Below are 26,537 nucleotides of genomic sequence, written 5' to 3'. Positions count from 1 at the left end.
CCTCTGAGCTACACTGCCAGCCTTACTTTATTCTTTTATTTTGAAACAGGGTCTCACTAAGTTGCAAAGGTCCTCACTAGGTTGCTGAGGCTGACCACAAACCTGGGATCCTCCTGTTTCAGCCTCCCAGGTATTGGGATTACAGTGTATGCCATCATGCTCTGATGTTTCTTTCTGATCTATAAATTAGGAACTTGTGCCATAACTTCTTACTGCTTTTTTTTTTTTGTACTGGGGATTGACCCCAGAAACATTCTATTTCTGGGCTACACTCCTGCTCTTTAATTTTTTAAAAAATTTGAAACAGAATCTTGCTAAGTTGCTGGGGTCTCGCTAAATTGACGTGGCTGACCTCAAACCTGAGATTCCACTCTTTCAACCTCCCAAGTACTACAGTTACAGGCATGCACCACCATACCTGGCTTGGCTCTGCCATTTTACAAAAGCCCCTTCCTCTGTCTTAATTTTGAGAGTAGAATGACTTAGTAATGGGGGAACTCGGGAAGGCTGCAAGCCACTAACGGGCACCGATAAACAAAGGTCTCTTCTCGCCTATGCGCCTGTCTCTTGCTCACTCGAGCCATGGACCTCACGCTGAAAAGTGTCTGGTTCTTAGAGCCCAGTTCCTATGCAGGAATGTATGCAGGTTGGACCTTTTCCTGTTGGGGAAGCTGTCTTCCTTTAGCCATGACCAGGTGAGCATGCTGAATTAGAGAAACAGGGGTAAGGTGCCCCATTGCGGGCATTTTTTTTTTTTTTTATCTGACTTAACCCTGAATAAAGTTAATATTTTAATTTATTTTGCAACCTTTGTATTTATTCCAAATTTGGTTGAGAATCCCAAATCCAAAGAGAATATGGGGTATCAGTGGAATAGATCACCTTCTATATACCCGATACCAAACTCTCCTACCCATTTTCTCAAATTCCATTGTCTTATTCTTGGGTGACATGCTAACTCACTGTCATAAAAAAAATCAACAAATTATACACACCTTTCCATTATTTTTCATTTTTTGGTACAAAAAGTTTTGGCTGTGGACCTTTCTCACTCACCTCTATCCCTAAGTTTGCATTTATGTGACTTCTATAAAATATCAATTATTCTTTTTAAATGAAAACCTAATAGGAAGAAAAGGTATGAATTATATTAACTTTCAAAAAGGACTGATTGAGTGATTAAATATTTATTGAATTCCACAATGCATCAGGCACCACACAAACACATAGAAAGAAGCAATTAATGTGCCATTATTTGGAGAAAAATGATAAATTAGCAACAAATCCGAAAATAACAACAGAACCAAGGATTCTTTGTTTGCTTATTACTGTTTTTTTTTTTTTATCGTGTCTGGGGATGGAGCCCAGGGGCATTCGGCCTCAAGCTATACACCCCTGCCCTATTTTTTATTTTTTATTTTTTATTTTGAAACAGGGCCTCACTGAGTTGCAAAGGGCCTCACTAGCTGAGGCTGTCCAAGAACCGCGATCCTCCGGTCTCAGCCTCACAAATGCTAGGATTACAAGTGTGCGTCACCACGCCCGGCTTTTCTTATTGGTATTCTTAAGATAACTGATGCAAGGGGTCAGGGATATAGGTCAGTGGTATAGCACATGCTTAGCAATTTTAAGGTCCTAGCTTCATTCCCCAGCACCAGCAAAATCAAATTTATAATATAATAAATATCACTATATTTTTATAAGGTAACTGATGCAAAGAACAGAAATGAATGCATCTAAAAGGAAGTATCTATAATACTACTGCATGGTAGTTATAAGCATTTGCCTGCGGAGAGAGATAAACGATCCTGTGTGCACTTGAAACTTTTATAAAGGGCTTCACCAAGACTCAGGATGATAACAACTGTACTAAAGTAATAGCTCGGAGAACCATAATTGCTACTTAGTTGCTCTTTGTTGTTAAAAAATGCGGTTTGGGAGGTGAATTTGTTACTATATTGTGTCTGTAGTCTTAAACCTATTTCTGTTCAAGGATATTAAAGACATTTCAGCTCACGAATTTTAGCCAATGCAAAATATAAATATGACCTTCCTGAATTCTATTAGTTCTTCCCACCCAGTCTTTGCAAAAGGTTTTTGCTTTAAATTACTCCGCCAGGCCACTGTTGAGTCAGAGCAGTGGAGAATTCCTCCTCTCCTGATGAGCCACATGCCACTGGCTCTCAGGATTCTCTTCAGTAGCCCCTGCGTAATGGACAGGATAGGGTTTCTCACTGCAGTGGGCTGCGGTATTGAAAACCCTTAGCTCTGTGCTAGCAGGACGCGGGAAGCCTATCCCAGCTCTCCTGAACCTGTCCTAGCATGACTTTCACCTTACAGGCCGTCCCAAAGCAAGGCCCCTTCCACTCGACCACAAATAGCTGAATGAGTGAGAGGCAAAGGCCAACAATTTGATTTTTGTTTTAGGAAAATAGCTGCCAATAAGAAGGTACATCCACTGTTTTCCATGTTTATGAATCTGGCATTGAAGACACTGCATTGGAAAATGCCTTTTCAGGGCTTTAATGCTTACACCCACTAATATATTTCACACCTTAAGACCACCAATAGCTAAGCTATTTTGCAGAGCTGTCCAGTTGGCTTTGTATAGTTAGAAAGCAACACTGATTTTGAGATCCCTACAAGCAAGATAGAAGTAGCTTTTCATAACTGTTTTCTAATACCATTTCTTTAGTCTCTTAAATATTCCCCAGTAAGTCCAACCTAGTTATTAGAAAAGATTTTCTATTTTTTTTCTAATTTGCAAATGCAAAAATGTGTGATCTCCTTGCTGCAGCCGCACTTTCCTTAGGCGAGTAAAGGAAAACAAACAGCCCAGCCCACTTTAGGAAGAGCCAGCCCAGCCTCGCGGCGGCCCGCACCGCCGGCCAGAGCTCGGGATGCCGCACTGCCTGCCGCAGCAGGGCTTCCTCGCCAGGCGGCCGAGCTGGCCGCGCCGCAGCCTACCTCCTGGGCTGGCACTGCACCAGCGAGCAGAACAATATACTTTTTGCTGGTTATGAAGAAATGTAGGGGGGGGGTAGCGGTAAAGGGCAGACAGGGCGAGTGTGTGTGCTGGAGTGCGGCAGATCGCCGCGGCTCACCTTGCCTACAAAATGTCAAGCTATTACAACCAGTTACCAACCCATCCGCAACTTCATCAGCTGGGTCCCTACATCTTAAAAACGCCTCCCCCTTGAAACGCACTAAATGAGTCAGGGTTTGGGGAGACGCAAGGAGACCGGAGGACCTGAAGTGACCAGTTCTCGGCGACCAAACAGCGCCAAGTTTCGGGGGGTGGGGGTGGACCAGGTCCAGCCTGCAGACCCGAGCGACCCCCTCCGCGGCGCTGCTCCTTTGGAGGGGCGACCCCCGGCTCCTGGAGGGTCCCAATCCCAGGGAAGGCCCTTCCCGGCGCTCACGCCGGGGCGTGCGAGGACCCCCGCCCCCCCCAGGCCATAGCTCACCCGGCAGCATCCTCCGAAGCCCCCGCCTCGGGCGGCGCCGGGTGGGGGCGGCTCGGCTCGGAGGCGCCCGCCCGCGCCGACGCTCGGCCCCCGGGCTCCCGGGCGCCCCCCGACGCCGCGGGCGGCCGGACCCCGCAGCCCCAGGCGGCCCGGGAGGGCGCGGGCGCTCAGGCCGGGGCCGCCGCAGCCATGTCCGCGCGCCCGCGTGCCGCAGCCGGCCGTGATGTCAGCGCGAGCCCCCCGCCCGCCGCGCGCCCGCCCCTCCCGCTCGCCGTCCCCGCGGGGCTGCGCCCGGGGCTGCGCCGGCGCGGGCGGGGGCCGGGGAGGAGCCGCTGAGTCACGGCGAGCCGAGCGGAGCCGCGGAGCGGAGCGGGGCCGCCCGGACCGAGCCTCGCCATGATCGCCGCCGCCTTCCTCGTGCTGCTGCGCCCCTACAGCATCCAGTGCGCGCTCTTCCTCCTGCTGCTGCTGCTGGGCACCATCGCCACCATCGTCTTCTTCTGCTGCTGGCACCGCAGGCTCCGGAAAGGGAGGCATCCCATGAGATCCGTCTTCTCGGGTCGTTCCCGCAGCCGAGGTGAGACGCGTGGCCGCGCGCCCCGGGGCTGGAGGGGGACGGCGGCCCCCGGGGTGCCGGGCGCGGCTGCGTCGCGCCCCCTCGCTGCCCACTCCCCAGGAGCGGCGCGATGGGTTGTGTCTGCCCCCTTCGCCCGCCCCGCATCCTCCGGCCGCTCAGGGTTGGATGCCCCGGCGCCGCGGGGAGCGGGGAGCGGGCAGGGACCGACCCGCATCCTCAGGGTCCGTTTGCAGAATCCCCGGGGTAGCTCGGGTAGGGTCTGCGGCTGGGGCAGCCCGGCCTCTACCAGGAGCGCAGGGCTGGGAAGTAAGGCACGGGGATTTCGGGGCTCCCCAACTCCCCCAGAACTTTCCCAGAAACTTCTTGCGGAGAAATCACTTAGAGACTGCTGGGCCAGCACCCCCGGCCCCGCGCTCCGCGGCGTGCTTTCCCGAGCCGGGTCTTTCAGGTAAGCGTCGGTAACCCGTAAGGGAAGAGCAAGGAGTTAGATGAACTCTCATTTTTTTTTTCCCCTCTTTTTTCCCAGATGCTGTTCTGAGATCTCACCACTTTCGTTCTGAGGTAATTTATTTAGCGCGCAAGCTCAAGGTCAGAAGAAGTTCTCTTTCCTGAGTACCGATATCAATCATATGCGTGTTAAGAAACCAAAAGTGACACGATTCTCTTTAAGTGATTCCTCATGAGTGCCCAGCACACGTTTTAACAAATTTCCTGTGGAGTGGGGTCCCTGTACAAGACGGGGAAGGGCAGCCCCCAAGCCACGCGGTGGATGTCGGCTTAGCTTACCATCTCACTTGGGGGGGGATGCTGCTGTCTGTATTTGTGCGCTTGGATACACGAGGAAAGAAAAGCTTTTTAGGTTAGTTAGCGCAGAAGAGTTTGGTCCATTTGCGTTTCATTGTAGATTTTCAGGCTTAAGTTCCCGTTCTTTCCTAAAGCTCTCCGTGATGATTTTGGCCAGTGCTGGTGATGGAGATTTACCTGGTGGTGTGCCTTAACTGCGTGCGCTAGTCTCCACTCTTACAGTAGGGGGCCATCCATCTAGAGCAGATGGCCTGGGCACTGGGATTAGGGGAGGCTGATGTAGGACAGAGCAAACCCACAGGCCCTCCCTCCCAGCATGTCTTTAGGTTTTCCAGCCAGCCCCGCCCCCATAGTATAAAACAAATTTTCTCTCCTTAGGACAGTTTCACATAGGCAGGCTTGGAAGTTACTGTGCCGTAGAGATCACTCAGCTTAGCGAAGACGTCGTGGTGATACATCTTCCATTCACTTGCCATTTCCATGAGATGATCCCGTGTTTCATTTAATAATCAGATGTTTTGCTGTACCCTAGATATATTCCGAATGCTCAAAAGTTTTAACTGCACATTATAACATTATCATAATATTGTGCAGTAAATCGGCTGCATATAGCCCTGGGGGTGAGAAGACGGTGCTTAATTTAAGATTCTTGAGACAACAGTAAGTTAACCTGCGAGATAATCAGAACTTCTGTTGCTGACTTTACCCTAGTTAGCTGTGGTGCTGGGACACCTGAACTTCTTGGCACTCAGTTTTCCTATCTGTAAAATAGGTCCAGTAGGGCTATCAGGGCTGTGTGCAGGAGATCATACAAAATCATGTGAAGAAACCCGTTATTTTATTTGCATTTAGTACTTGCTATCAGTCATTATTATTTGTGAATCTGAATTATAGACACGTAAAAATAAAGATATGTTTGTAAGTTTTCAAGTCTTAAAAAATTGGTTCAAGTTTAATGAGCACAACAGAAACCGCGTCCATTGTGAAGCAACGTTTTTGATCATCCGTTTAAGTTATTAGAACCTCACTTAGATGGACAAAAAGTAAAATGATCAGGGTGCAAACATCAGAATGTAGTGTTTTGTTTTGACTTTATGAAGAGATTACCAGCTCCATATGTATAAATGATAGAAACTTAGTAACGATCCTGTTGTGGATTACTATACTCAGGCATTTCAGCTGAAGCACAAACAGAAAACACGAAATAGGACTATGTCTCGTTTGTCTGGGCCAGGTGTGGTGGTGCACGCTTGTAATCCCAGCATTTAAGAGGCCGAGACAGGAGGATCATGGTTTGCGGCCAACCTCAGCTACTTAGTGAGACGAAGAATAAAAAATAGGGCTGGGGATGTAGCTGGGAAGAATATCCCTGGGTTCCATCCTCAGTACTGGAAGAAAAAAAATTGGTCCTGAGCTCGCATTTGGTGAAGAAAGGGGGGGGGGTTAGTTGTTTAATATCTAACGCCTTAACTCATTTCACAAGACCTCTGGTGTATTCCACTATCCGTGTGTGTATCTGTTATATGTTTCCTCTGTTATTGACCTGTGGGCACCTTGAGAGCAGGAACCGTGTCTCTTATTTAGGGAACTCTCCCCACTGCCTGGCCAACCACCTTGTACATAGTGGGTTCTTTTACTTTTGCGGTACTGCAGATGGAACCCAGGGGCATTGTACCCTGAGAAAAACCCCCATCCCTATTTTTTTTTTTTTTTTAGTATTTTTATTTATTTGTGAAACAGGGTCTTACTGAGTTGCGAAGGGCCTCGCTAAGTCGCTGAGGCTGTCCGCGTTCTCAGCCTCCCGAATGCTGGGATTACAAGCATGCGCCACCACGCCTGGCTCATAGTGGGTTCTTAATAAATATTTATTGAATGAATAAAAGCATTATCTTTGTGGGAACTAGTTCTTGTAAATAGAACTTGGAATTGGGCAGAAGAGAAAAATGCATTTTCTTAGGATTCACCATTTGTCAATTCTCAGCTCTTGATCTTTATGGGCTTTTGAAAATTGCCCTGGAATTTATATTAAAACATAAATCACTAATTGTAACAACAATGGATTTGCTTAGGAAATTGATTTTTCCTGAGAAAAGTATGTGTAATATTAGCCCATCATGGGTGGGTGGGTAGCCCATCAACAAATCAAGTTCTTTGATTAAGTACTTAATGCTACTTTATAAGTGAAAATTCAGAGACCACACTGCATAAGAATGTCACATTTCGTTACTGCTCTAAGATCCACACAAGTAGAACATTTTTCCCTAAGGAAAACACAGAATTTTTTTTCCCCTTTTCATTGGCTATCAAAATGTCACTTCCTACAAGATTGTTTTACCCTAAAAGAATGTCTCTGCATTGACATGGATTCTAGCATATTTTAAAAAGTTAGAATTTGAGTAGCGCAATGGATATTCTTGTTGTCTTTTGCAAAAAAAAAATTAATTATCAAAGAAAATGTTTTGATTTTTTTCATGTAGAACAGAGACACCAGTGCTTTCCGTTCCTGTTTTGGCTCTCAGTAACTAGATAGATCACTTTCAGCATGTCTGTCTTTTTTTTTTTTTTTTTTTTTTTTTTGGTGGTACTGGGGTTCCTGGAAGCCCTTCTACCTCCGGTATACACTCCCATGGGCTACACTCCCAGACCTATTTTTTAACATTTTTATGTGGAAACAGAGTCTCTTGAGCCAGAGAGGCTGGCTCGGAACCAGCGCGATCCTCCTGTCTCCGCCTCCAAGCGCGGGGATTACAAGCGTGCGCCACCACGCCCGGCAGCATGTCTGTCTTGGTGAGGGTGGCCAATGAGTTTGGGATCTGCTGACTCACTTTGAAACGGGGAATTGCTTTGGGAAAGCCCTTGAGCAGAAGAAGTAGTTGGGTGAACACTTTGCTACTTTACTTGGCAAAGGATATTGCTTCTGTGGCCCACACCCGCCAGGAAGGAGTCCAAATGGCCAGGAAGTTCCAGTGGGTTTCTTCACAGGTAGTCAGAGAAATACTTCTCTGGGGGTAAAGCTGTGCCATCAGGACTCAGTTTGATTTGGGAAAACTCTACAGCAGGGACAAAAGCCACTTCTCTCTTTTTTCTCCTACATGTAAAATAAACACATTTCCTCATTCAGTTTCTTCCTCATGAAACTAGATATAAACAGTATACACGCTTAGAAGATGTTTTGAATCTATAGCCACCACCAACTGGCTTTATTTTCACGTGCTTGCAAACATAACCTTTACTGGTATTTTAATAGTCCTTTAAAATTTAATAATAGCATTTGAGAATGTGAAATTGCTAGTCCGCCTAGAAAGGCCTGAACAGTATAACTCCATTTCAGACACCAACAGATAAAAAGACCCCGTGAGACAGACAGAAATGTGTGTCTTGTGTTTGTTTATTAAAAAAAAAAAAGAACTCCTATGTGCTGGGCATGGTTGGGCACACCTATAATCCCTGTACTTGGGAGGCTGAGACAGGAAGATCGCAGGTTTGAGGACAGCCTCAGCAAGTAGTGAGATTCTCATCAACCTCGTGAGACCCTGTTTTCAAATAATAAATAAAATTGGGCTGGGGGTGTAGCTCGAAGGCAGAATGCCTCTGGGTTCCACCCCCAGTCCTCCCTCCACAAAACCTATGTAATTTTTTTTTTTTTGGTTTATTTTTTAAACAGCTAACAAAGAGAAGTGACTTCACCCAGCTGCAGGACACAGTCTAGAAACCAAGTGTTCCTTCTGGTTTCTAGAATTCAGGCATCTAAAAAGTAACATTTTCTGAGGCCTTTTTTTTTTTTTTTTTTTTGGTACTAGGGTACTAGAGATGGAACCCAGGGGCATTCTACCTCTGAGCTACACCCCCAGCCCTATTTTGTATTCTTTTTTTTGAAACAGGGTCTCACTGAGTTGCCAAGGGTCTCACTAAGTAGCTGAGGCTGGCCGCGAACCCGGGTCCTTCTGAGAACTTTGGATATGCTGACTTTGAACAGTGGTAATCTGTTACCCTCTATTCCTGTGGTGAAAGTCAGGCAGTGACAAAGTGATATGGAAAATTAATTGAAGCACCACTAGATTATAAGGAAGAGTTTCGGTAGTACTTCACAGACTGGAGACAATTATAATGCTCTTTGAGAAAACTAGAGTGGATAGTGGTAAATGATCCCTATTCATCAGCTCAGTGGAATAAGGGAAGCCTTGTTTGATATAAGGAGGGAGAAGAGTATGTTTTTGTTCTACCAGGATTTGGGTAAATTTTTTTTTCTTTTACTTCCTGTTTCAGGCAGAGGAACCAAGAAAGGTTAAGCAGTTCCCCAAGAGTCACAGAGCAGGATAAGGACTAAGACAGGAATCCCTGGATAGATGTTGTGTCTCCTGCGGCGCTTGGATCTATCGCTCGTAGCCCATAGAGAAATGTGCCCCAAATTCCCAATGAAAGAGAGAAATTAAACCAGGCGTGGTGGCGCGCGCTTGTCATCCCAGTTCTTGGGAGGCTGAGACAGGAGGATCACGGTTCGCGGACAGCCTCTGCTACTTGGTGAGGTCCTCTGCAACTCAGTGAGGACCTGTTTCAAAATAAAGAATAAAAAATAGGACTGGAGGTATAGCTCTGAGGTACAATGCCCTGGGTTCAAGGTTCAATTCCCAGTACCACAAGATAGAGAAGAGAGAGAGAGGGAGAGAGGGAGAGAGGGAGAGAGGGAGAGAGGGAGAGAGAGACTGAGTGGTTTTCTTCCGTTGGCATTTCTTATAAAACTTGACTAGGCAAATTCATTGTGTTTCCCATAATTATTCCAGGTATCCTAGGTGAAAGAACAAGTCTATTTTGGCCTCATCATATTTCCAAAGCGTCCCTGTCCCAAACTGTGGTCGGCAAAATTTCACAGCTTCTTACTGAACTTGCATCTTTCATTAAGAATCACCTAATTTAGTTGGGTGAAGTGGGACATCCTTGTAATCCCATTATTTGGGAGGAAGATTGCAGGTTCGAGGCCAGCCTCGGCAACTTTGCGACACTCTCAACAACTTAGCAAAGTCCTGTTTCAACACTTAAAAAATAAATAAATAAATAAAGTTCCCAGGTGGAACAAGCCCTAGATTCAATCTGTACCCCCCCCCAAAAAAAAACCAAGAGAAAAGAACAAAAAAACAATTACCCAATTTAAATGTAAACATGTATTGAAACATCACATGGTACCTCATAAATATGTATAATTTTTGTGTCCTGGTTAAAAATATAAGTTTAAATTTTGGACAATTTTGGAAGAAAATTGGACAATTTTGGAAGAAATTACCCAATTTAGTGGGTTAGGGAAAATGATACTTTTTATTGAGTTTAATGATACTTTTTAAGGATACTTTTTGTTGACCAGGATCCTCCTGTCTCCGCCTCCCAAATGCTGGGATTACAAGGGTGTGCCACCACGCCCCGCTTTAGTTAACTTTTACTTTCAGGGTGACAAAACAGAATTGCTTAAAGGAAAAAAAAATCAATTTTTTCATGCATCCAAGCCAATTTTTTATAATTACGTTTTATAATTATGTTGTCTTTATAAATAAATTTTTGTCTAGAGTCCAATTCTAGCTCTAGATTAATTTATACTAATTAAGTCAATCATAAGAAGTAACTGCATACTTGGCATGGCATTCATTTAGAAACACCCAATTATTTTCATTTTTATTATTTGGTTGTACTGGGAATGGAACCCAGGGACATTCTATCTTGGAGCTTCACTCCCAGACCTACTTTATATTTTTATTTGGAAACAAGGTCTTACGAAGTTGCGGAGGGCTTCACCAAGTAGCTGAGGCTGGCAGCGAACCTGTGATCCTCCTGTTTCATCTTCCCAAGTACTGGGATTATAAGTGTGAGTTACCATGCTGGGCTCAATTGTTTTAAAAATAAACACATTTTTTTTTTCTTTATGAGGTACTGTGTTAGACAAGGAGGCTAGCTAAGGGTCTGAGATATATTCCCTTAGTGATTACTTCTAGGTCACTTCCAATATCAGTGCTAAAATTTAATAGTTACTGTTTCTTCTGTTACGGTAATTCAACTGCTGTGCTGTTTCCAGCTATGAGTCACAAATGTGCTGAGCGCATCAGAGGCTGTGGTACCAAAACATATGTAAAAAGATAGGCTCACTGTATCCACAGAGCTTACTACCATTTTTTGGGTTTTATTTTATGTTTAGTTAACTATTTTGGGGGGGGGTACCAGTAATGGAACCCAGGGGCTTCTACCTCCGAGACATACTCCTCAGCCCTATTTTTTAGTATAATTGAAACAGGGTCTCACTGAGTTGCCAAGGGCATTGCTAAGTAGCTGAGGCTATCTGTGAACGGGGATCCTCCGGGTCTCCGCCTCCCAGATGCTGGGATTACAAAGGTGTGCCACCACGCCCCGCTTTAGTTAACTTTTACTTTCAGGGTGACAAAACAGAATTGCTTAAAGAAAAAAAAATCCATTTTTTTCATGCATCCAAGCCAATTAATTGCAACAGTAAAAAGCTTTTTCAGAGAAGTTTGGATTTTTGCTCAACTTAAGGTACAAGAATGGCTCTTTGTAGCTGGGCGTGGTGGCACATGCTTGTAATTCCAGTATTTGGGAGGCTGAGACAGAAGGATCACAGGTTCTCGGCCAGCCTGTGCAATTTAGTGAGATCCTGTTTCAAAATAAAGAATAAAAAATTGGAGCCGGGCATGGTGGCACACGCTTGTAATCCCTGCATTTGGGAGGCTGAGACAGGAGGATCATTGTGGTTCGCAGACAGCTTCAGCTACTTAGTGAGGCCCTTTGCAACTCAATGAGACCCTGTTTCAAAATAAAGAATAAAAAATAGGGCTGGGGGTGTAGCTTGAAGGTAGAATGCCCTTGGGTTTCATCCCTGGTACCAGAAAAAAAAATTGGGCTGGGGGTCTAGCTTGGGGTAGAATGCCCCTGAGTTCAATCCCCAGTACCACAATAAACAAAAAACAAAACAAACATGATCTGGATCGCAAAAGAGGACCAGACCCATACGTAATAGCAAATGCTGGCATGATGACGGTGTCTTAAGTAGAGGAGTCCAGAATTCTGCCTCTGTGTTCCAGCTCTGCCACAAGGATATCTTGGTGTCTCTCTTAGAGTCTCTGAGATTCAGGCCCTTTGTTCTCATTGGTAACACACGGATGGTCTCTGTAGCCCTTTGCAGAAGTAACAAACAGGCCATGTTCCTACTGTGTACGAAGCATCATGCTGAAAGACATCATGTAAAACATGGTTCTTGCCTTTGAGAAGCTTAAGGCAGGTAAAGGAAAAATATTATGTAATTATGATACATGCCAAGTAACAAATTAAGTGTTGAAAAGAATGGTTGAGATTGTTCTGATAAAATGACCGCATGTAGCTGTGGTGATGAGACAAGTCTCCCAGGAAGGGTGATGCTTATTGCCTCGGCATTAACGTGAGAGAGGAAGTATCTGGGCATACGAACACGGATGAGAGCCAGCGCCCAGGTGGGCAGAGTGGCATGAACAGAGACTTAGAGAAGCACATGCCCATCTTCAGAGCTCAAAGTACAACAGTGTGATCAGAGTGAAGGGCTCTTGCGATTGGGTGAAGGGTTATCACGCTGGAGGTACAAGTAGTGCCAGCTCCAATAAAAACAATTTTGCACACTACTTTACATTTGACAAAAGGCTTTGATAGAACATGATGTTATTTGAACACTTTAGGAGAGTGCCTGCCGTGAGCCTTCTTAAGAGAAACCAAAAAAATCACCTTTTGACTTCTTTCTGAGCAACTCCAGCAAAACAGTTCGGTCACTCTTCTTTCATTCTCAAAAGAGAATGAAAAGTTGTGACCTGTGCTGTGGAGGACCCGGGAGGATGAACAGTCTGGGGCCTCGCTGGTGGCTCTGAAGCTGAGCTTTTGAAGGACACCATGTGTCTGAGATCCAAGGCTCAGGCGTCGTTGGGTTGTATTCTGACTGCACACACCATCTGTCCGGGGGTTTGTGATGACTTCCCCGTGACGTTAGTGTGGTCAGCACAAGTCCTAATGCAGCGTAAAGTATATTATACATAAATCTTTATCTTTATGTATATAGGCTATTTTTTATCCACAAGAAGATGGAAGTTTGTAAAACGTATTTGAAATGTATACGAGCTGCTTTTAACTTCTTCCTTGACAGTTCCTCTCCCACAATAATTATTTTAAGTGTTTATTCCCTCTTCTGAATAAATAACTCCTGAATCCTACTGCTCCCCCTGCAGTTACTTTTGTCTCTTAACTCACAGAGAAGATGCATGTTTCAAGTTATATATACATGGCTCCTTAACTTCTTGTCCCTACAGACTGACTGGCACCATAAGCTTCCTTCCCAGTCAGATGGATATTGGGACATCCATCTGACCTTCATACTATTGTGTGTGTGCTTGTATTGTGAGTTGCTTTCTTCAGGCCTCTTGGTGGATGCTCTGATAGTCATCTCCTCCTCCTTTATCACCAATCCCCCCATATATAAGCATCCTATGTGCATCCTACTAAAAACAACAGTAAGCTGGGCATGGTGGCACACACTTGTACTTGGGAGGCTGAGACAAGAGGATCGCCGGGTCAAAGTCAGCCTCAGCTACTTAACGAGGCCCTCCACAATTTAGTGAGACTGTTTCTAAATAAAGAATAAAAATAGGGCTGGGGGTGTAGCTCGAAAGTAGAAAGTCCCCGAGTTCAGTCCCCAGTACTGATTTAAAGAAAAAAACAAAAACCAGCAACAACGAACAACACAATACCTCCCTATACCACCAGCTTGTCTCTTGGCAAGAGAAGTTTTGTGAAAAAGGCCCTTTATTTATGTCCTGTTCCTTACCTCTTATTTAACCTACAATGTGATATAACCTGGCTTCTGCTGCAGCTGCCTGAATTCCCTCATACGTATCTCAGCAAATGACTTCTGAATTGCTGAATGTTTCAGTCTTGACCTGTTCTGTTGGTTACTGATTTTTTTTTTTTTTTTTTTTTTTTTTTTGGTACTGAGGATTGAATCTGGGGCATTCTGCCTTTGAGCTATACCCTTCAGTTGTTTTCATTTTTTAAATTTTGAAACAGGGTCTCACTAAGTTGCTGAGGGTGGACTTGAACCTGACATCCTCTTGTCTCAGCCTCCCAAGTCCTAGGCTCACAGGTGGGTGCCACCACACCTTGTTGAGACTTCCTGTCCAGATTTTGGACAACATTCTTTTTTATTCCCTCCCCATCTCTTCCTGTCCCTGGCTCCTTCTGTTTTTGTACTGGATCCTCTTCCTATTTATATGTTGATGCTCCCGGACTTGGGCTCACTTTTTTTTTTAAAGAAGTTTTTATTGAGCTATAATTAATATACCATATAGTTAATCCATTGAAAGTGTGTAATTAAGTGGTTTTTATCACATACATAGGTTGTGTAATCATCACTACAATTAGATTTTCATTTTTTTATCACCCCGATAAGAAACCACACACCTGTAGGCAGTCCTCCCCACTCCTCAACTCTTCAGCCGTAGGCAACCACTAATTTACTTCCCTGGATTCGCCAGCTCTCGTTGTTGTCTATGAAGATTTTACTTGTGGGATCTCACCCTACTTACTGTTTTAGTTTGTCCCCATAGAATGGTTACTCTGACCTTCTTGTCTCAAATCGCAGTCTCACTCTTGGTCCCACATCCAAGCTGTGTTTTTCTTATTTCCACATTGATGTACTGTCAGCATCTTCAACTGAATATGACCCAAACCGAGTTAACTAGTCCTTCACCTTATCTCCCTCCATCTTGGAAACTGGTACTCTCCTTAAATCCTGCTTCTCCCCATAGCTTACCGATCCTCTTTCTAGATTTGGAAACACTCTCTCATCCGGCCTGCCCTGTCTTCTTTTTAAATGTCTCTGTGGATTCCACCTTTCTTACTATCTATCCCCATTGCTGCTTCCTTGCTTCAAACCCATAATTAGCCTCTGGATAAGCTTCTGCCTTCCCCTTTAAAATCCATCCACGCTAATTTAATGACGGTCATTCTAAAATATAAATTAATTAGCTGGGCATGGTGGCACAGGCCTATAATCCCCGTACTTGGGAGGCTGAGACAGGAGGATCACAGGTTGGAGACCAGTGGTCAGTAATTTAGTGCGACCTTGTTTCAAAATAAAAAGGAATAAAGCTGGGAGTGGTGGCACACACCTGTAACACCAGTACTTGTGAGGCTGAGACAAGAGGATGTCAGGTTCAAGCCAGCCTTAGCAACTTAGTGAGACTTTGTGTTCAAATTTAAAAAATATCGGTCTGGGGGTGTAGTTTGGAGGTAGAATGCCTCTGGTTTCAATCCTCAACATCCCACCCCCCAAATAAGAAGGGCTCCTCTGAGCTATACCCTCTGCCCCACAACCCCTTTTTATTTTTTATTTTATTTTATTTTATTTTTTGGTGGTACTGGGGTTCCTGGAAGCCCTTCTATCTCTGGGATACACTCCTAGACCTATTTTTTTTAATATTTTTATTTGGAAACAGGGTCTCTTAAGCCAGCACGGCTGGCTTCGAACCTGCGCGATCCTCCTGTCTCCGCCTCCCAAGCGCAGGGATTACAAGCGTGCACCACCACGCCCTGCCAACCCCTTTCTATTTTGAAGCTGGGTCTTGCTAAGTTCATGAGAGTCTCCCTGAATTGTTGAGACTAGTCATGAACCCACGGTCTTCCTGTTTTAGTCTCCCAAGTACTGGGATTATAGGAGTGGACCATCACACCAGGCCTGACTATATGCCATTTATAACAGATACACTTTAAAAATAAAGATGCAGGTTAAAAGCGAATGAATAGAAAGACTTAAATGATACAAACAATAAACATTAGAAGATTGGAGTGGTTATAATAATATCAGATTAAATATGCACAAATGTTATCCCAGTATTGGGGAGGCTGAAACAGGAGGATTGTAGGTTAGAGGACAGCCTCAGCAATGTAGTGAAACTCAGCAACCAAGTGAGACCCCGTTTCAAAACAAAACAAGACTGGGAGTATAGCTTGGAGGTAGAATGCTCCTCTTAGGTTCAATTCCCAGTATCCTTCCCCCTAAAAGAACTCAACAGAGAAATAAGCAGTGCTGTATAACAGTGGGTGATTAATAAACTTCATAATATACTTGTCTTAGCAATTGATGAAACAGTAGAAAATCAGTGAAAAGTAGGTGATCTAAACAACACTATTAGCTGTCTTAACCTATTATATTTACAAAAATATTGCATGCACAGTACTCATTTACAAAGACAGCTTGTAAGACTCAAGACTTTGAAAAAATAAGTCACCATACATTCAAAGGTTGATAGTTATGCAGATTGTATTTTCTATCATAACAGAATTAAATTAGAAGTCAGTAACAATAATGACTTTATTAAAACCTCAGGTTTTTGTAAATTGAATAACATGATTGTAAATAATTCATACATTAAAATAAAAACTATAATGGAGATTACAAAGTATTTTGAACTAAATAATAAAGGAAACGTAGTATCTCACAATTATGGGATGCAGCCAAAGCAGTGTTTAGGATGGAAACATGTACCTTTTTTTTTTTTTTTTTTTTTTTTTGGTGGTACTGGAGTTCCTGGAAGCCCTTCTACCTCCGGGCTACACTCCCAGATCTATTTATATTTTTTTTATTTGGAAACAGGGTCTCTAAAGCCAGCACAGCTGACTTCGAACCTGCGCGATCCTCCTGTCTCCGCCTCCCAAGCGCGGGGATGACAAGCGTGCGCCACCACGCCCGGCGAAACATGTAGCTTTAACTGCTTATATTAGAAAAGAAGTAAGGTCTAAAATCAGTCAATACCAGGCTATACGTTAAGAAGCTGGAGTGTGTGCAGGAAGCAAAAGAGACATAATGTAAGTAGAAAAAAAAAAGCAAATATAGATGAATTAAAGAAATGCTTCAATCAGGAAACTGAAGTTGGTTCTTGGAAAAGACTAACCAAGACAGCCATGGGGCATCCATACCTGTGATCCTAGCAACTCAGGAGGTAGAGGCAGGAGCATCACAAGTTTAAGGCTAGCCTATGAGACTTTGTGAGACTCTGTCTCAAAATAAAATATAAAAAACCTGGCTGGGAGTATAGCTCAACGGTATAGCCGCCCTGGATTTAATCCCTAGTACTGAAAAAATAACAACAACAACAACAACAAAATAATAAATAAATAAATAAAACAAGAAGACAAGCAAACCAAAGATCAACAAAGTTTATAAACTTTTAGCTAAATGAATCAAATCACCTGTATGAAAAGATACAAATGAAAGAGAGGTTGTAACTAGAGCAGGCACAGACATTAAGAGGCTAAAAGAACATTCTGCACGATTCCGTGCCAAAACATTGGCAACTTAGACGAAATGGAAAGATTCCTTGACAAATACAGTTTAATCACAACGACACAGATGTCAGTAAGACGAGTTTAAAACACGTATGTATGTGTCTGTGGGAATTTTTTACTTTAATAGCTCTCTGTCGCTTTAAGTATGTAAAGCCTACCTGACGGTATGTTGAGGACTGGGGCATTTTGACAGGATGATTGAGAAAAACTTTTTGGTTGCTTTTGCAGTTGTGGGGCCTTGTGCATGCTAAGAAACCTCTCTATCATTCATATTACTGGCCCTTTTTTTTTATTGGGGGGATAGGATTTCCCTATTTTGCCTAGGGAGCCTCCAATTTATGATCCTTCCCAGTAGCTGGGATTACAGGTGTGCACCACTGACCCTGGCGACTTTTTTATTTTGTTTTATTGGGTGCATTGTCATTTTACATCATACTGAGGTGCCAAGTGTTAGAAAAATACACGTACACAACTCTTGTTACCCTCCCCTCTGGGCCCCTCCCGTCCCCCCACAAGTCTTCGAGATTGGAATTGGCAGTTTTGTAAATCTTCAGGGCATTATTCTATTATTGTGCTCTTTATGACTTCGTACCCCCGCCTTCCCTAATCGCCCTCAGTCACTCCCCTCGTCTCTGCTCATCTACCTGATCTTGCCCTTATTTCTGAATATCTCTCTAAATTGACCCAGTGCTAGTGCCCCTGGCGTCTTCCCAGAGGAAATGAAATCAAAATATCATAACCAGACTTGCATATCCATGTTCATAGAAGCACAATTTACAATAGGCAAACGGTGGAACCAGCCTAAATTTCCCTCAGTGGATGAACGGATCACAGCTTTTCTTCTCCCGCTCCAGCTCTCGTGTCCGCCTTCCCTCCCTCCCCTTTGTCTTTGTTCTGTATGTATTTCGTCCCGTCTTAGAACTGCTCCATGATCTTTCATTTCGAGCCATTCCTCTCTGTCTCTGAACCTCATCACGGGCTCTCAAGTGTGTATTCAAGTTTTAGTTATTACAGCAAGTAATAAAACAAGAGATAACCAACTTATAAACTGGGCTCAGCTTTAGAGGTCTCAGTCCATTGTCTGTTGGCCCCATTGCTTTGAGCAGCAGTGTGCGGCAGAGCAAACCTACACTCCTCACGGTTGAGACAAAGGAAAAGATAGAGGGTTCAGAAAGCACCAAAGAGAAGAGGGCCCAGCCCCCCTTTGAGAGCCCACCAGGGCCCCAAGCTCTCCCCCGAGGCTCCATCTCTTAAAGCTCTCACCACCTCCAGTGGCACCAGGCCAGAGGTCAAGCCATTAGCTGTGGATGTTTGGGGAGACCCCAAGATCCGGACTGTAGCAGTGGGTTTCCTCCTTCCCTTCCTCAGGACAAGATGAAGTCCTTTGTGGATTTCAGTCTGCATTGCCCTCTGATTCTACCTCACTTGCCTTCCCTCCCTCCAAGTGCGGACCCTCAGCTCACCCACGTGGAGAAACCTTCACTGTTCCTTCTCCCTTGCAGTGAGTTCTGCCACAGTGACTTCGCCAGACTTGGGTCGACTTCACTGACTGCTTTTCTCTTCTCCATCTGATGATTGGTGTGATCCAGCAGCCATCCCAGCTCTTCTCCAATGTATCAGCTAGCTTCTGATTTGTAACAAACAGCTTAAAACTTGGTTTAAGACTTGAGCCATGTGGCTTACTTCTGTAGGATGGTTCTTTGGGCTGTGCTCAGCTGGCCGGTTGTTCTGGTTCGGGTCTGGCTTGGCTCTTTACGGCAGGAGCCCCCTCCTGTCAACTTCTGGCTGACAGCGGTTTTCCTCTGTGTGGTCCCTCATCTTCCAATAAGCCAGCCCAGGTTGGTTCACATGTGGTTAGATTTGGGTTCTAAAAAGAGACAAGACTAAAAGTGCATGAGAGCTCTTGAAGTTTACATTCTGGACTTGTAGACTTTTTCCTACTATTTTACCTAGCCAGAATTTTCTAATTTCTTTTTCCCCTTTAAAATCTATATTGAAATTATTTCCACCTTTTCCACCTACATTCTAGACCTAACTTTTTTTTTTTTTTTTTTTTTTTTTGCAGTACAGCCAGGCACAGTGGTGTATGCCTATTATCCCAGCACTTGGGAGGCTGAGACAGGATCATATGTTCAAGGCCAGTTTCAGAAACTGAGCAAAACCCTCAGCAACTTAGTGACCCTGTTGCAAAATTAAAAAATAAAAAGGGGTAGGAGGTAGCTCAGATATAGAATGCCCCTGGGTTCAATCCTCTGCACCACTCATTTTTTAAATTGAGGCATAATTTTTAGTTTTAAAATGTTTTTCATAACCCTAGAGGGATTGATTACTCATGCCTGTTTGCAGTCAGTCTCTGTTCGAACCCCTCATACAACCAACTAATCTGCACTCAGTTTCTACATATATTTGCCTTGGATCTTAATTTAAACGTCATTGTATAATATGTTGTATTTTATATCTGGCTTCTTTCATGTAGCTTAACATTTTTGAAGTTTGCCTATATTGTACCGTGTGCTAGTAGTTCATTTTTATTGCTAAATAGGCTTCATTCTAGGAGTATACTATACTTTTATTTATTTGCCAGTTGATGGGCTTTGAAATTCCCTCCAAACCTTTATGTATTATAAATAATGCTAAATTCGGGCATGGTGGTACATGCTAGTAGTCCTAGTACTTGAGAGGCTGAGTTTGGAGGATTGCAGGTTCAGGGACAGCCTCGACAAGTTAGTGAGGCTCTCAGCACCTAGTGAGACCCTGTTTTCAAATAAGAAATTAAAAATCACTCTGGGGATATAGTTCAGAGGTAGAATGCCTCTGGGCTCAGTTCTTAGTTAACACACACACACACACACAAACACACACACACACACATATTTGTATGAACATATATTTTTATTTCTCTTGGGCAGATACCCAGGAGTAGAATTGCTAGATGGTATGATACACTTGTTTAACTTTTTTTTTTTATGGAGGGTGGAACCTAGGGGCTTGTCTACCTCTGGGCTATACTCTCAGACCTATTTTATACTTTATTTGGAAACAGGGTCTCACTAAGTTGCTGAGAGCCTCATTCAGTAGCTGAGGCTGGTTTCGAACCTCCCAAGCATGGGGATTACAAAGTGTGCGTCACCACACCCAGCCTTGTTTAACATTTTTTTTTTTGTGTGTGTGTGGTACTGGGGTTTCTTCTACCTCCGGACTACATTCCCAGACACACACACACACACACACACACACACACACACACACACACACTATATATATATATATATATATATATATATATATATATTTTTTTTTTTTTTTGAAACAGGGTCTCTTAAGCCAGCATGGCTGGCTTCAAACCTGCACGATCCTCCTGTCTCCACCTCCCAAGCGCAGGGATTACAAGCGTGCGCCACCACCTGGCCTTGTTTAACTTTTTAAGAAATTGTCAAACCTTTTTCCAACATTGCTGTAAAATTTATTACTCCAGCCAGGCATGGTGGTGCACGCTTGTAATCCCAGCATTCGGGAGGCTGAGATGGAAGGATTGCAGTTCACAGACAGCCTCAGCTACTTAGCGAGGCCCTTTGCAACTCAGTGAAACCCTGTTTCAAAATAAAGAATAAAAAAATAGGGCTCAGGGTGTAGCTCTGAAGTCTAATACCCCTGCGTTCTATCCCCAGACCCGTAAAAAAAAAAAAAAATTATTATTATTCCCAACAGTAATGTGTAAGGGTTCTAGTTTGTCTAGGTCCTGGCAATATTTGTCTGTCTTCTTTTTTATTACAGTCATTCTGGTGAGTCTCTAGTGGTTTCCCTATGGTTTTGATTTGCATTTCCCTAGTGACTAATGTTGCTGAATAACTTCATATGCTGGTTAGCTGTTCATATATCCTCTTTGGTAAAATGTTAAGAATTTTGCTTATTTTAAAATTGGGTTTCTTGTTTTCCTGAGTTGTTATTTGTACATTTTAGATACAAGTGCTTTAATAGATACGTGGTTTGCAAATATTTTATGATCTGTAATTTGTTTTTCCATTTACTTAATAGTGCACATGTCTAAAATAGTAAGTTAAATTATCACTTATTGTTCTTCATGAAATATCGTTTTAGTGCAACGCCTCATCCAACATCATAAAATTTTTTTGCTAATTTTTCTAGAACTTTTAGGTTGGGGTTTTGAGTTGCCGATCCATTTTGAGATCACTATTTTTGAATTTATGGGTTGCTAATATCAATACTTGTTAAATAATTGAACAGTTTACCGATAATGCCATTTAGGGCTAGTATTTTGGGGGGGAGGTTTTAGGTTATCTATCCAGTTTCTTTTTATATGCTTATTCAGATTTTTTTTTAATCTTCTAGAGTCACTTTGATCATTTATGTCTTTCTAGAAATTTGTTCACTTAAGTTATCTAGTTATTGGCCAAAAAATTGCTTATCGTATCCCCTTTTACTCTTTTTAATTTCCGTAGGGTTAGTAGTAATTTTAGATTTTTTTTTTTTTTTTTTGTGGTCCTGGGGATGGAACCCAGGGGCCTTCTACCTCCGGGCTACACTCCCAGACCTATTTTATATTTTTATTTGGAAACAGGGTCTCTTAAGCCAGCTGAGGCTGGCTTCGAACCCGCGCGATCCTCCTGTCTCCGCCTCCCAAGCGCGGGGATTACAAGCGTGCGCCACCACGCCCGGCTTAGATTCTTTTTTTTGTTGTTGTTCATTTAGCCAGAGAGTTGGGGCTTTTGTTTCCCTGTTCTACTGCACCTCTATGATTGTGTTTGAATCCAGAGCCAAGTGATAAAGTGAAGATAAAGAAAAAATAAACAATAAGAGTTTGCTTTGCTCTCTTGGGATAAGAGAAGTTTTAGTTTCTGTGGATTTTTTTCCCCCTTATTCACAGTACAAGGAATTGAACCCAGGAGTGCTCTAACACTGAGATATCCACCTAGCCTTAATTTACTTATTATTCATTTCTTCCTTCCTTTCCTCATGTGTGTCTTGGTTACTGGGGACTGAGCTATACCCTCACTCCTGTTTTTATTTATTTTGAAAGAAGGTCTAAGTTGCCGAGACTGACCAGGAGCCTGTGCTCCTCCTGTCTCAGCTTCCCAAGTACTGGGGATTCCAGCTATAAGCCGTCACGATGCCTGGCTTGGCTTGGTGTCCTTTTTACTTCAGCCCACCTGCCACTATTTACTTCTCAGAATCTGCAGATAGTTGCTGGCTTTGTTCTTCCCAGCTGAGACGTGAGAACTGGATTGCAAACCAGACCCATATCTCTTTTGAGTTAATCTATCCTTCCACCACCTCAAGCCCCTTACTTTTCTGTTTTTATTTATTTACCTTCTGGTGATTTTACAGCCTCTGTCATCTTGTTAAATAATGCTGGTGGACCTGTGTGTTGCTATTTATAACTCATGTCATCATTTCGTAACCATTTGATCATTTTATAATATTTCAATACATTTTTGATTTGGAAAAGTTTCTATCCCCCCAGTCTCACTTGCCACATTTTCTAGACTTCCCTTCAACTTTTTGAAAACCAAACACGTTGAAGTTAAAGAAATACCTGCAGAATCTATAGAAAACAAAAAAAACATTTCATATTTTCCAGTGGATTTACAAAGAGAGTAGAATTTTCATAAAAAACAATTAAGCACTAAACTGTCAACAGGTTAAATAACTAACTGGCCAACTCTGGGGAATAATTTTAAAAACACTAAATATAAGCAAATTTCAACTACTCACTCCTCAGCAAGGTGCGTGGAAGAGAAGCCAGATGTCAGCAAGCAGTGAGGGTGGATCTGAGTACAGCTCCTCATTTAAGAGTTGTAGATTGTCCCAAAGTGGATTTCAAAGTTGCCCAGCTTTCTTTCTTTTCTTATTTGTTGTAGTTACAAATTGAACCTTAAACATTTTATTTTATTTTATTGTGGTAAAATAAAATAAAATAATAGGGGTGGAACCTAGGGGATTTCTACCCCCAGGTTATACTCCCAGACCTATTTTATATTTTATTTGGAAACAGGGTCTCACTAAGTTGCTGAGAGCCTCGCTAAGTAGCTGAGGCTGGCTTCGAACCTGTGCGATCCTCCTGTCTCAGCCTCCCAAGCGTGCGCCACCATGCCTGGCTTCACCTTAAACATTTTAAAATTAAATCGTAGTAATGAGGTTTTAATTTAGACTATTCTGCAGCCTAGTGTGGGATGTTATCTTTAGGGGGCCTTCTGGGAATCTGATGAAAGCCGTGGCCCATATCCTTAGAAAAACATATGGAGCTAAATAGACAAATAATTTTGCACATAGATTCAAGTTCCTGCAGGGACCCTTGTAATGCTCATTTGCAGAGTCCCCAGTGAAGAACTCTTGCAGTAAAATGATTAGATATATCTGAGTAGGATTAGAATCATTTTTAAAAGTCTCTACCAGGTAAAAATGTGTCACAGCAGCCAGCCGTGGTGGTCCATGCCTGTAATCCCAGCTATTCAAGAGGCTGGGCAAGAGGATTGCAAGTTTAAGGTCAGCCTGGGCAACTTAGTGAGACCTTGTCTCTAAATAAAAATTAAAAAGGGCTGGGGTTGTAGCTCAGTAATGAAACACCCTCAATTCCCAGTACTGCCTCCAAAAAATATTTGTCATGGAAAGTGTCTTTGGTAGGGCAATGTTGAGCTGCCATTTCTGCTGTGGTTCCGATGGGTGAGGCTTTCTATTAATTATAGCTTTCTATTAATTTCCTGTGATATTTGGAGAAATAGTAATTTGCAAAGGTGTCTCCAATCTGGTCTATAACCTGAAATTCCACCTCAGACCTTTTCTCTGCAGTGTAGAGGGAGGAAGTCCCTTTCAGGCCCATGGACTCTAAGTTTACTTAAGCTTGTTTTAACAGTGAAGAAGTACACATGCGGGAAACGTATGGGGCTATGGAAACTCCCACTGGAGGTGATTTTCAGGCTCCCTTTTCCTGTGTAGTGACTGGACCGTGTGGGAAGTTTAATGGTGCAGTAGAGTGAATCCTGGTTGAGGTATTAACAGACCTGAGGTTAAACCTTATCTTAATTTGATTAAATCCCTTAATTGGCCGGGCGTGATGGCACACACGCTTGTAATCCCTGTGCTTGGGAGGATCTCGCTGGTTCGGAGCCAGCCTCGCTGGCTTAAGAGACCCTGTTTCCAAATAAAAAAATATAAAATAGGTCTGGGAGTGTAGCCCGAGGTAGAAGGGCTTCCAGGAACCCCAGTACCACCACCACCAAAAATAAATAAATAAATCACTTAATATTGTTGATTCTGAGTAGGGTATGGTAGTATACACTTGTAATCCCAGTACCTGGGAGGTTAAGATCGGAGGATCACAGATTTTAGAGCCAGCTTCAGCAATTTAGTAAGGCCCTCTGGAACTTACTGAGACACTGTTTCAAAATAAAGAATAAAAAATCAGGCTGGGGATGTAGCTTGAAGGTAGAATGTCCTGGGTTCTATCCCCAATACCGCAACAACAACAACAACAACAACAACAACAACAACAACCAATAACAACAACAACAAAAAAAACTGATTCTGTTTCTCTTTTAATAAACTAGAAATAGCAATAACGGTTTGTCTTTTTACTGGGCTGTGTGAGAATCAGTGAGATAATATATGTCATTTTTTTCTGAGTAAAGATCTAGCACATTCCAAGATATTATGAGATCTATGTCGTAGGCACAATGCCTGTGACAAGGTGATCCTCCCTTCCTCCTTCCCTCCATTAATAAGTCAGCCATCTAACGTGCACAGAGCATCTCAGTTTCCCTGTACTCCCAGTCCATCCATGCTCTGTGCCTGGCTGGAAATAGGGTCCTTCTATCTCTTAAACACTCTTTAGATGTTCATCTCGTATAGAAAGGAAAGAATAAGAGAGCCCGGTATGGTGGTGCATGCCTGTAATCCCAGTACTTGGGAAGCTGAGGAAGGAGAATTGCAGGTTCGAAACCAGCTTCAGCCAATTTAGTGAGGCTCTCAGAAACTTAGTGAGTCCCTGTTTCCAAATAAAAAATTAAATAGGGCTAGAGTTAGAATGCCCCTGGGTTCCATCTGAGAGAGGGACAGAGAGAGAGAGAGACAGACAGACAGACAGACAGACAGAGACAGAGAGAGAAAGTTGAGTGATATAGAATTAAAAAGAAATTAAATTACTTATGTAATATTTAAGTAGGAAAATCGATAATCAAGTGGTTTCTATTAGTTCTTAAAGTGACAGTGGTGTGACTAGGGTGACTTTGGCTCTCCTGCAGATACTGAGCTCCCATGCTGCCCCACATTCTGTCCTGGAGATGGCCTAGTTACAAAAATGATAACAGCTGCCATTCTCTGAGCGCTTGCTTTGTACCAGGCATCTCTCCTTATGTCCTATCTCACTTAGTCACCACTTGTGTAAGGTCGCATGACTCCTAGACCTGAAACTCAAAGCCTGGTCCTCCTGCCTCTCCAGCCCATGCGCACAGCCTTTTGAAAGCAGAGAAGTGGGGCTGAATTAAAGTCAATCCAACCTGCCTGTGTCTTGTCTTTTCTTTCTTTCTTTCTTTCTTTCTTTCTTTCTTTCTTTCTTTCTTTTTTTTTTTTTTTTTTGCGGTGCCAGGGATGGAACCCAGGGGCATTCTGCCTCCAAGCTACACCCCAACCCTAGTTTTTAGTCTTTTTATTTTTGAAACAGGGTCTCACTGAGTTGCGAAGGGCCTCGCTAAGTAGCTGAGGCTGTCCGCGAACTGCGGCCCTCCAGTCTCCACCTCCCGAATGCTGGGATTACAAGCATGTACCACCATGCCTGGCCTCCCAGCCCTATTTTTTATTTTTTACTTTGGAAGAGGGTCTCACTAAGTAGCTGAGGCTGTCCTCGAACCGTGATCCTCTGGCCTCCGCCTCCCGAATGCTGGGATTACAAGCGTTCACCACCACGCCAGGCTTGGCATGTGCCTTTTCTAAAACTCATAGAGATGAGCGTTATTCACATGTCTTAACAGCCATAGCCCAGAATAACCTGTGAGCTTGTTCTCCAGGACTTAGAGGTAGTGGCAGTTGCCATCTGAAAGTAAGGTGGGGTTCATTTGGAATTGAGTTTCAGCTTTAAGACATAAGATGCTGTGTTACTTGGAAGGTCGAGACAGGAGGATCACACGTTTGAGGCCAGAGTGTAGGAACTTACTAAGACCCTGTTTCAAAATAAGAAATAAAATAGTACTGGGATATAGCTCAGAAATAGGGTGACCCTGGGTTTTATCCCCAGTACCACACCAAAAAAAGAAAGAAAGAAAGAAAGGAAGAAAGAAAGAAAGAAGGAAGGAAGGAAGGAAGGAAGGAAGGAAGGAAGGAAA

At 43.3% G+C, this 26,537-nt stretch overlaps 1 protein-coding gene across 4 annotated transcripts in view; it reads left to right on the top strand.

Moving 5' to 3' along the window:
• Nucleotides 1-3,863: 3,863 nt before the first annotated feature.
• Nucleotides 3,864-26,537, top strand: part of DST (dystonin) — a gene marked incomplete at both ends in the record, with an annotated part of 523,923 nt that continues 501,249 nt past the window's right edge. For 3 of the 4 annotated variants that reach the window (XM_080699914.1, XM_080699912.1, XM_080699907.1), the window contains 2 exons: nt 3,864-4,044; nt 4,571-4,605. In XM_080699914.1, the coding sequence (XP_080556040.1) occupies nt 3,864-4,044; nt 4,571-4,605 (216 nt within the window). Of the gene's footprint in view, nt 4,045-4,570; nt 4,633-26,537 lie in introns of all 4 variants that reach the window. The other variant, XM_080699911.1, reaches the window with a different exon arrangement.

This window comes from Muscardinus avellanarius, assembly GCF_963383645.1.
Source record: "Muscardinus avellanarius genome assembly, chromosome: 8".
Lineage (NCBI taxonomy): Eukaryota > Metazoa > Chordata > Mammalia > Rodentia > Gliridae > Muscardinus > Muscardinus avellanarius.
The sequence above is the reverse complement of the archived record's forward strand: the minus strand, read 5'-3'. Positions and strand labels throughout refer to the sequence as shown.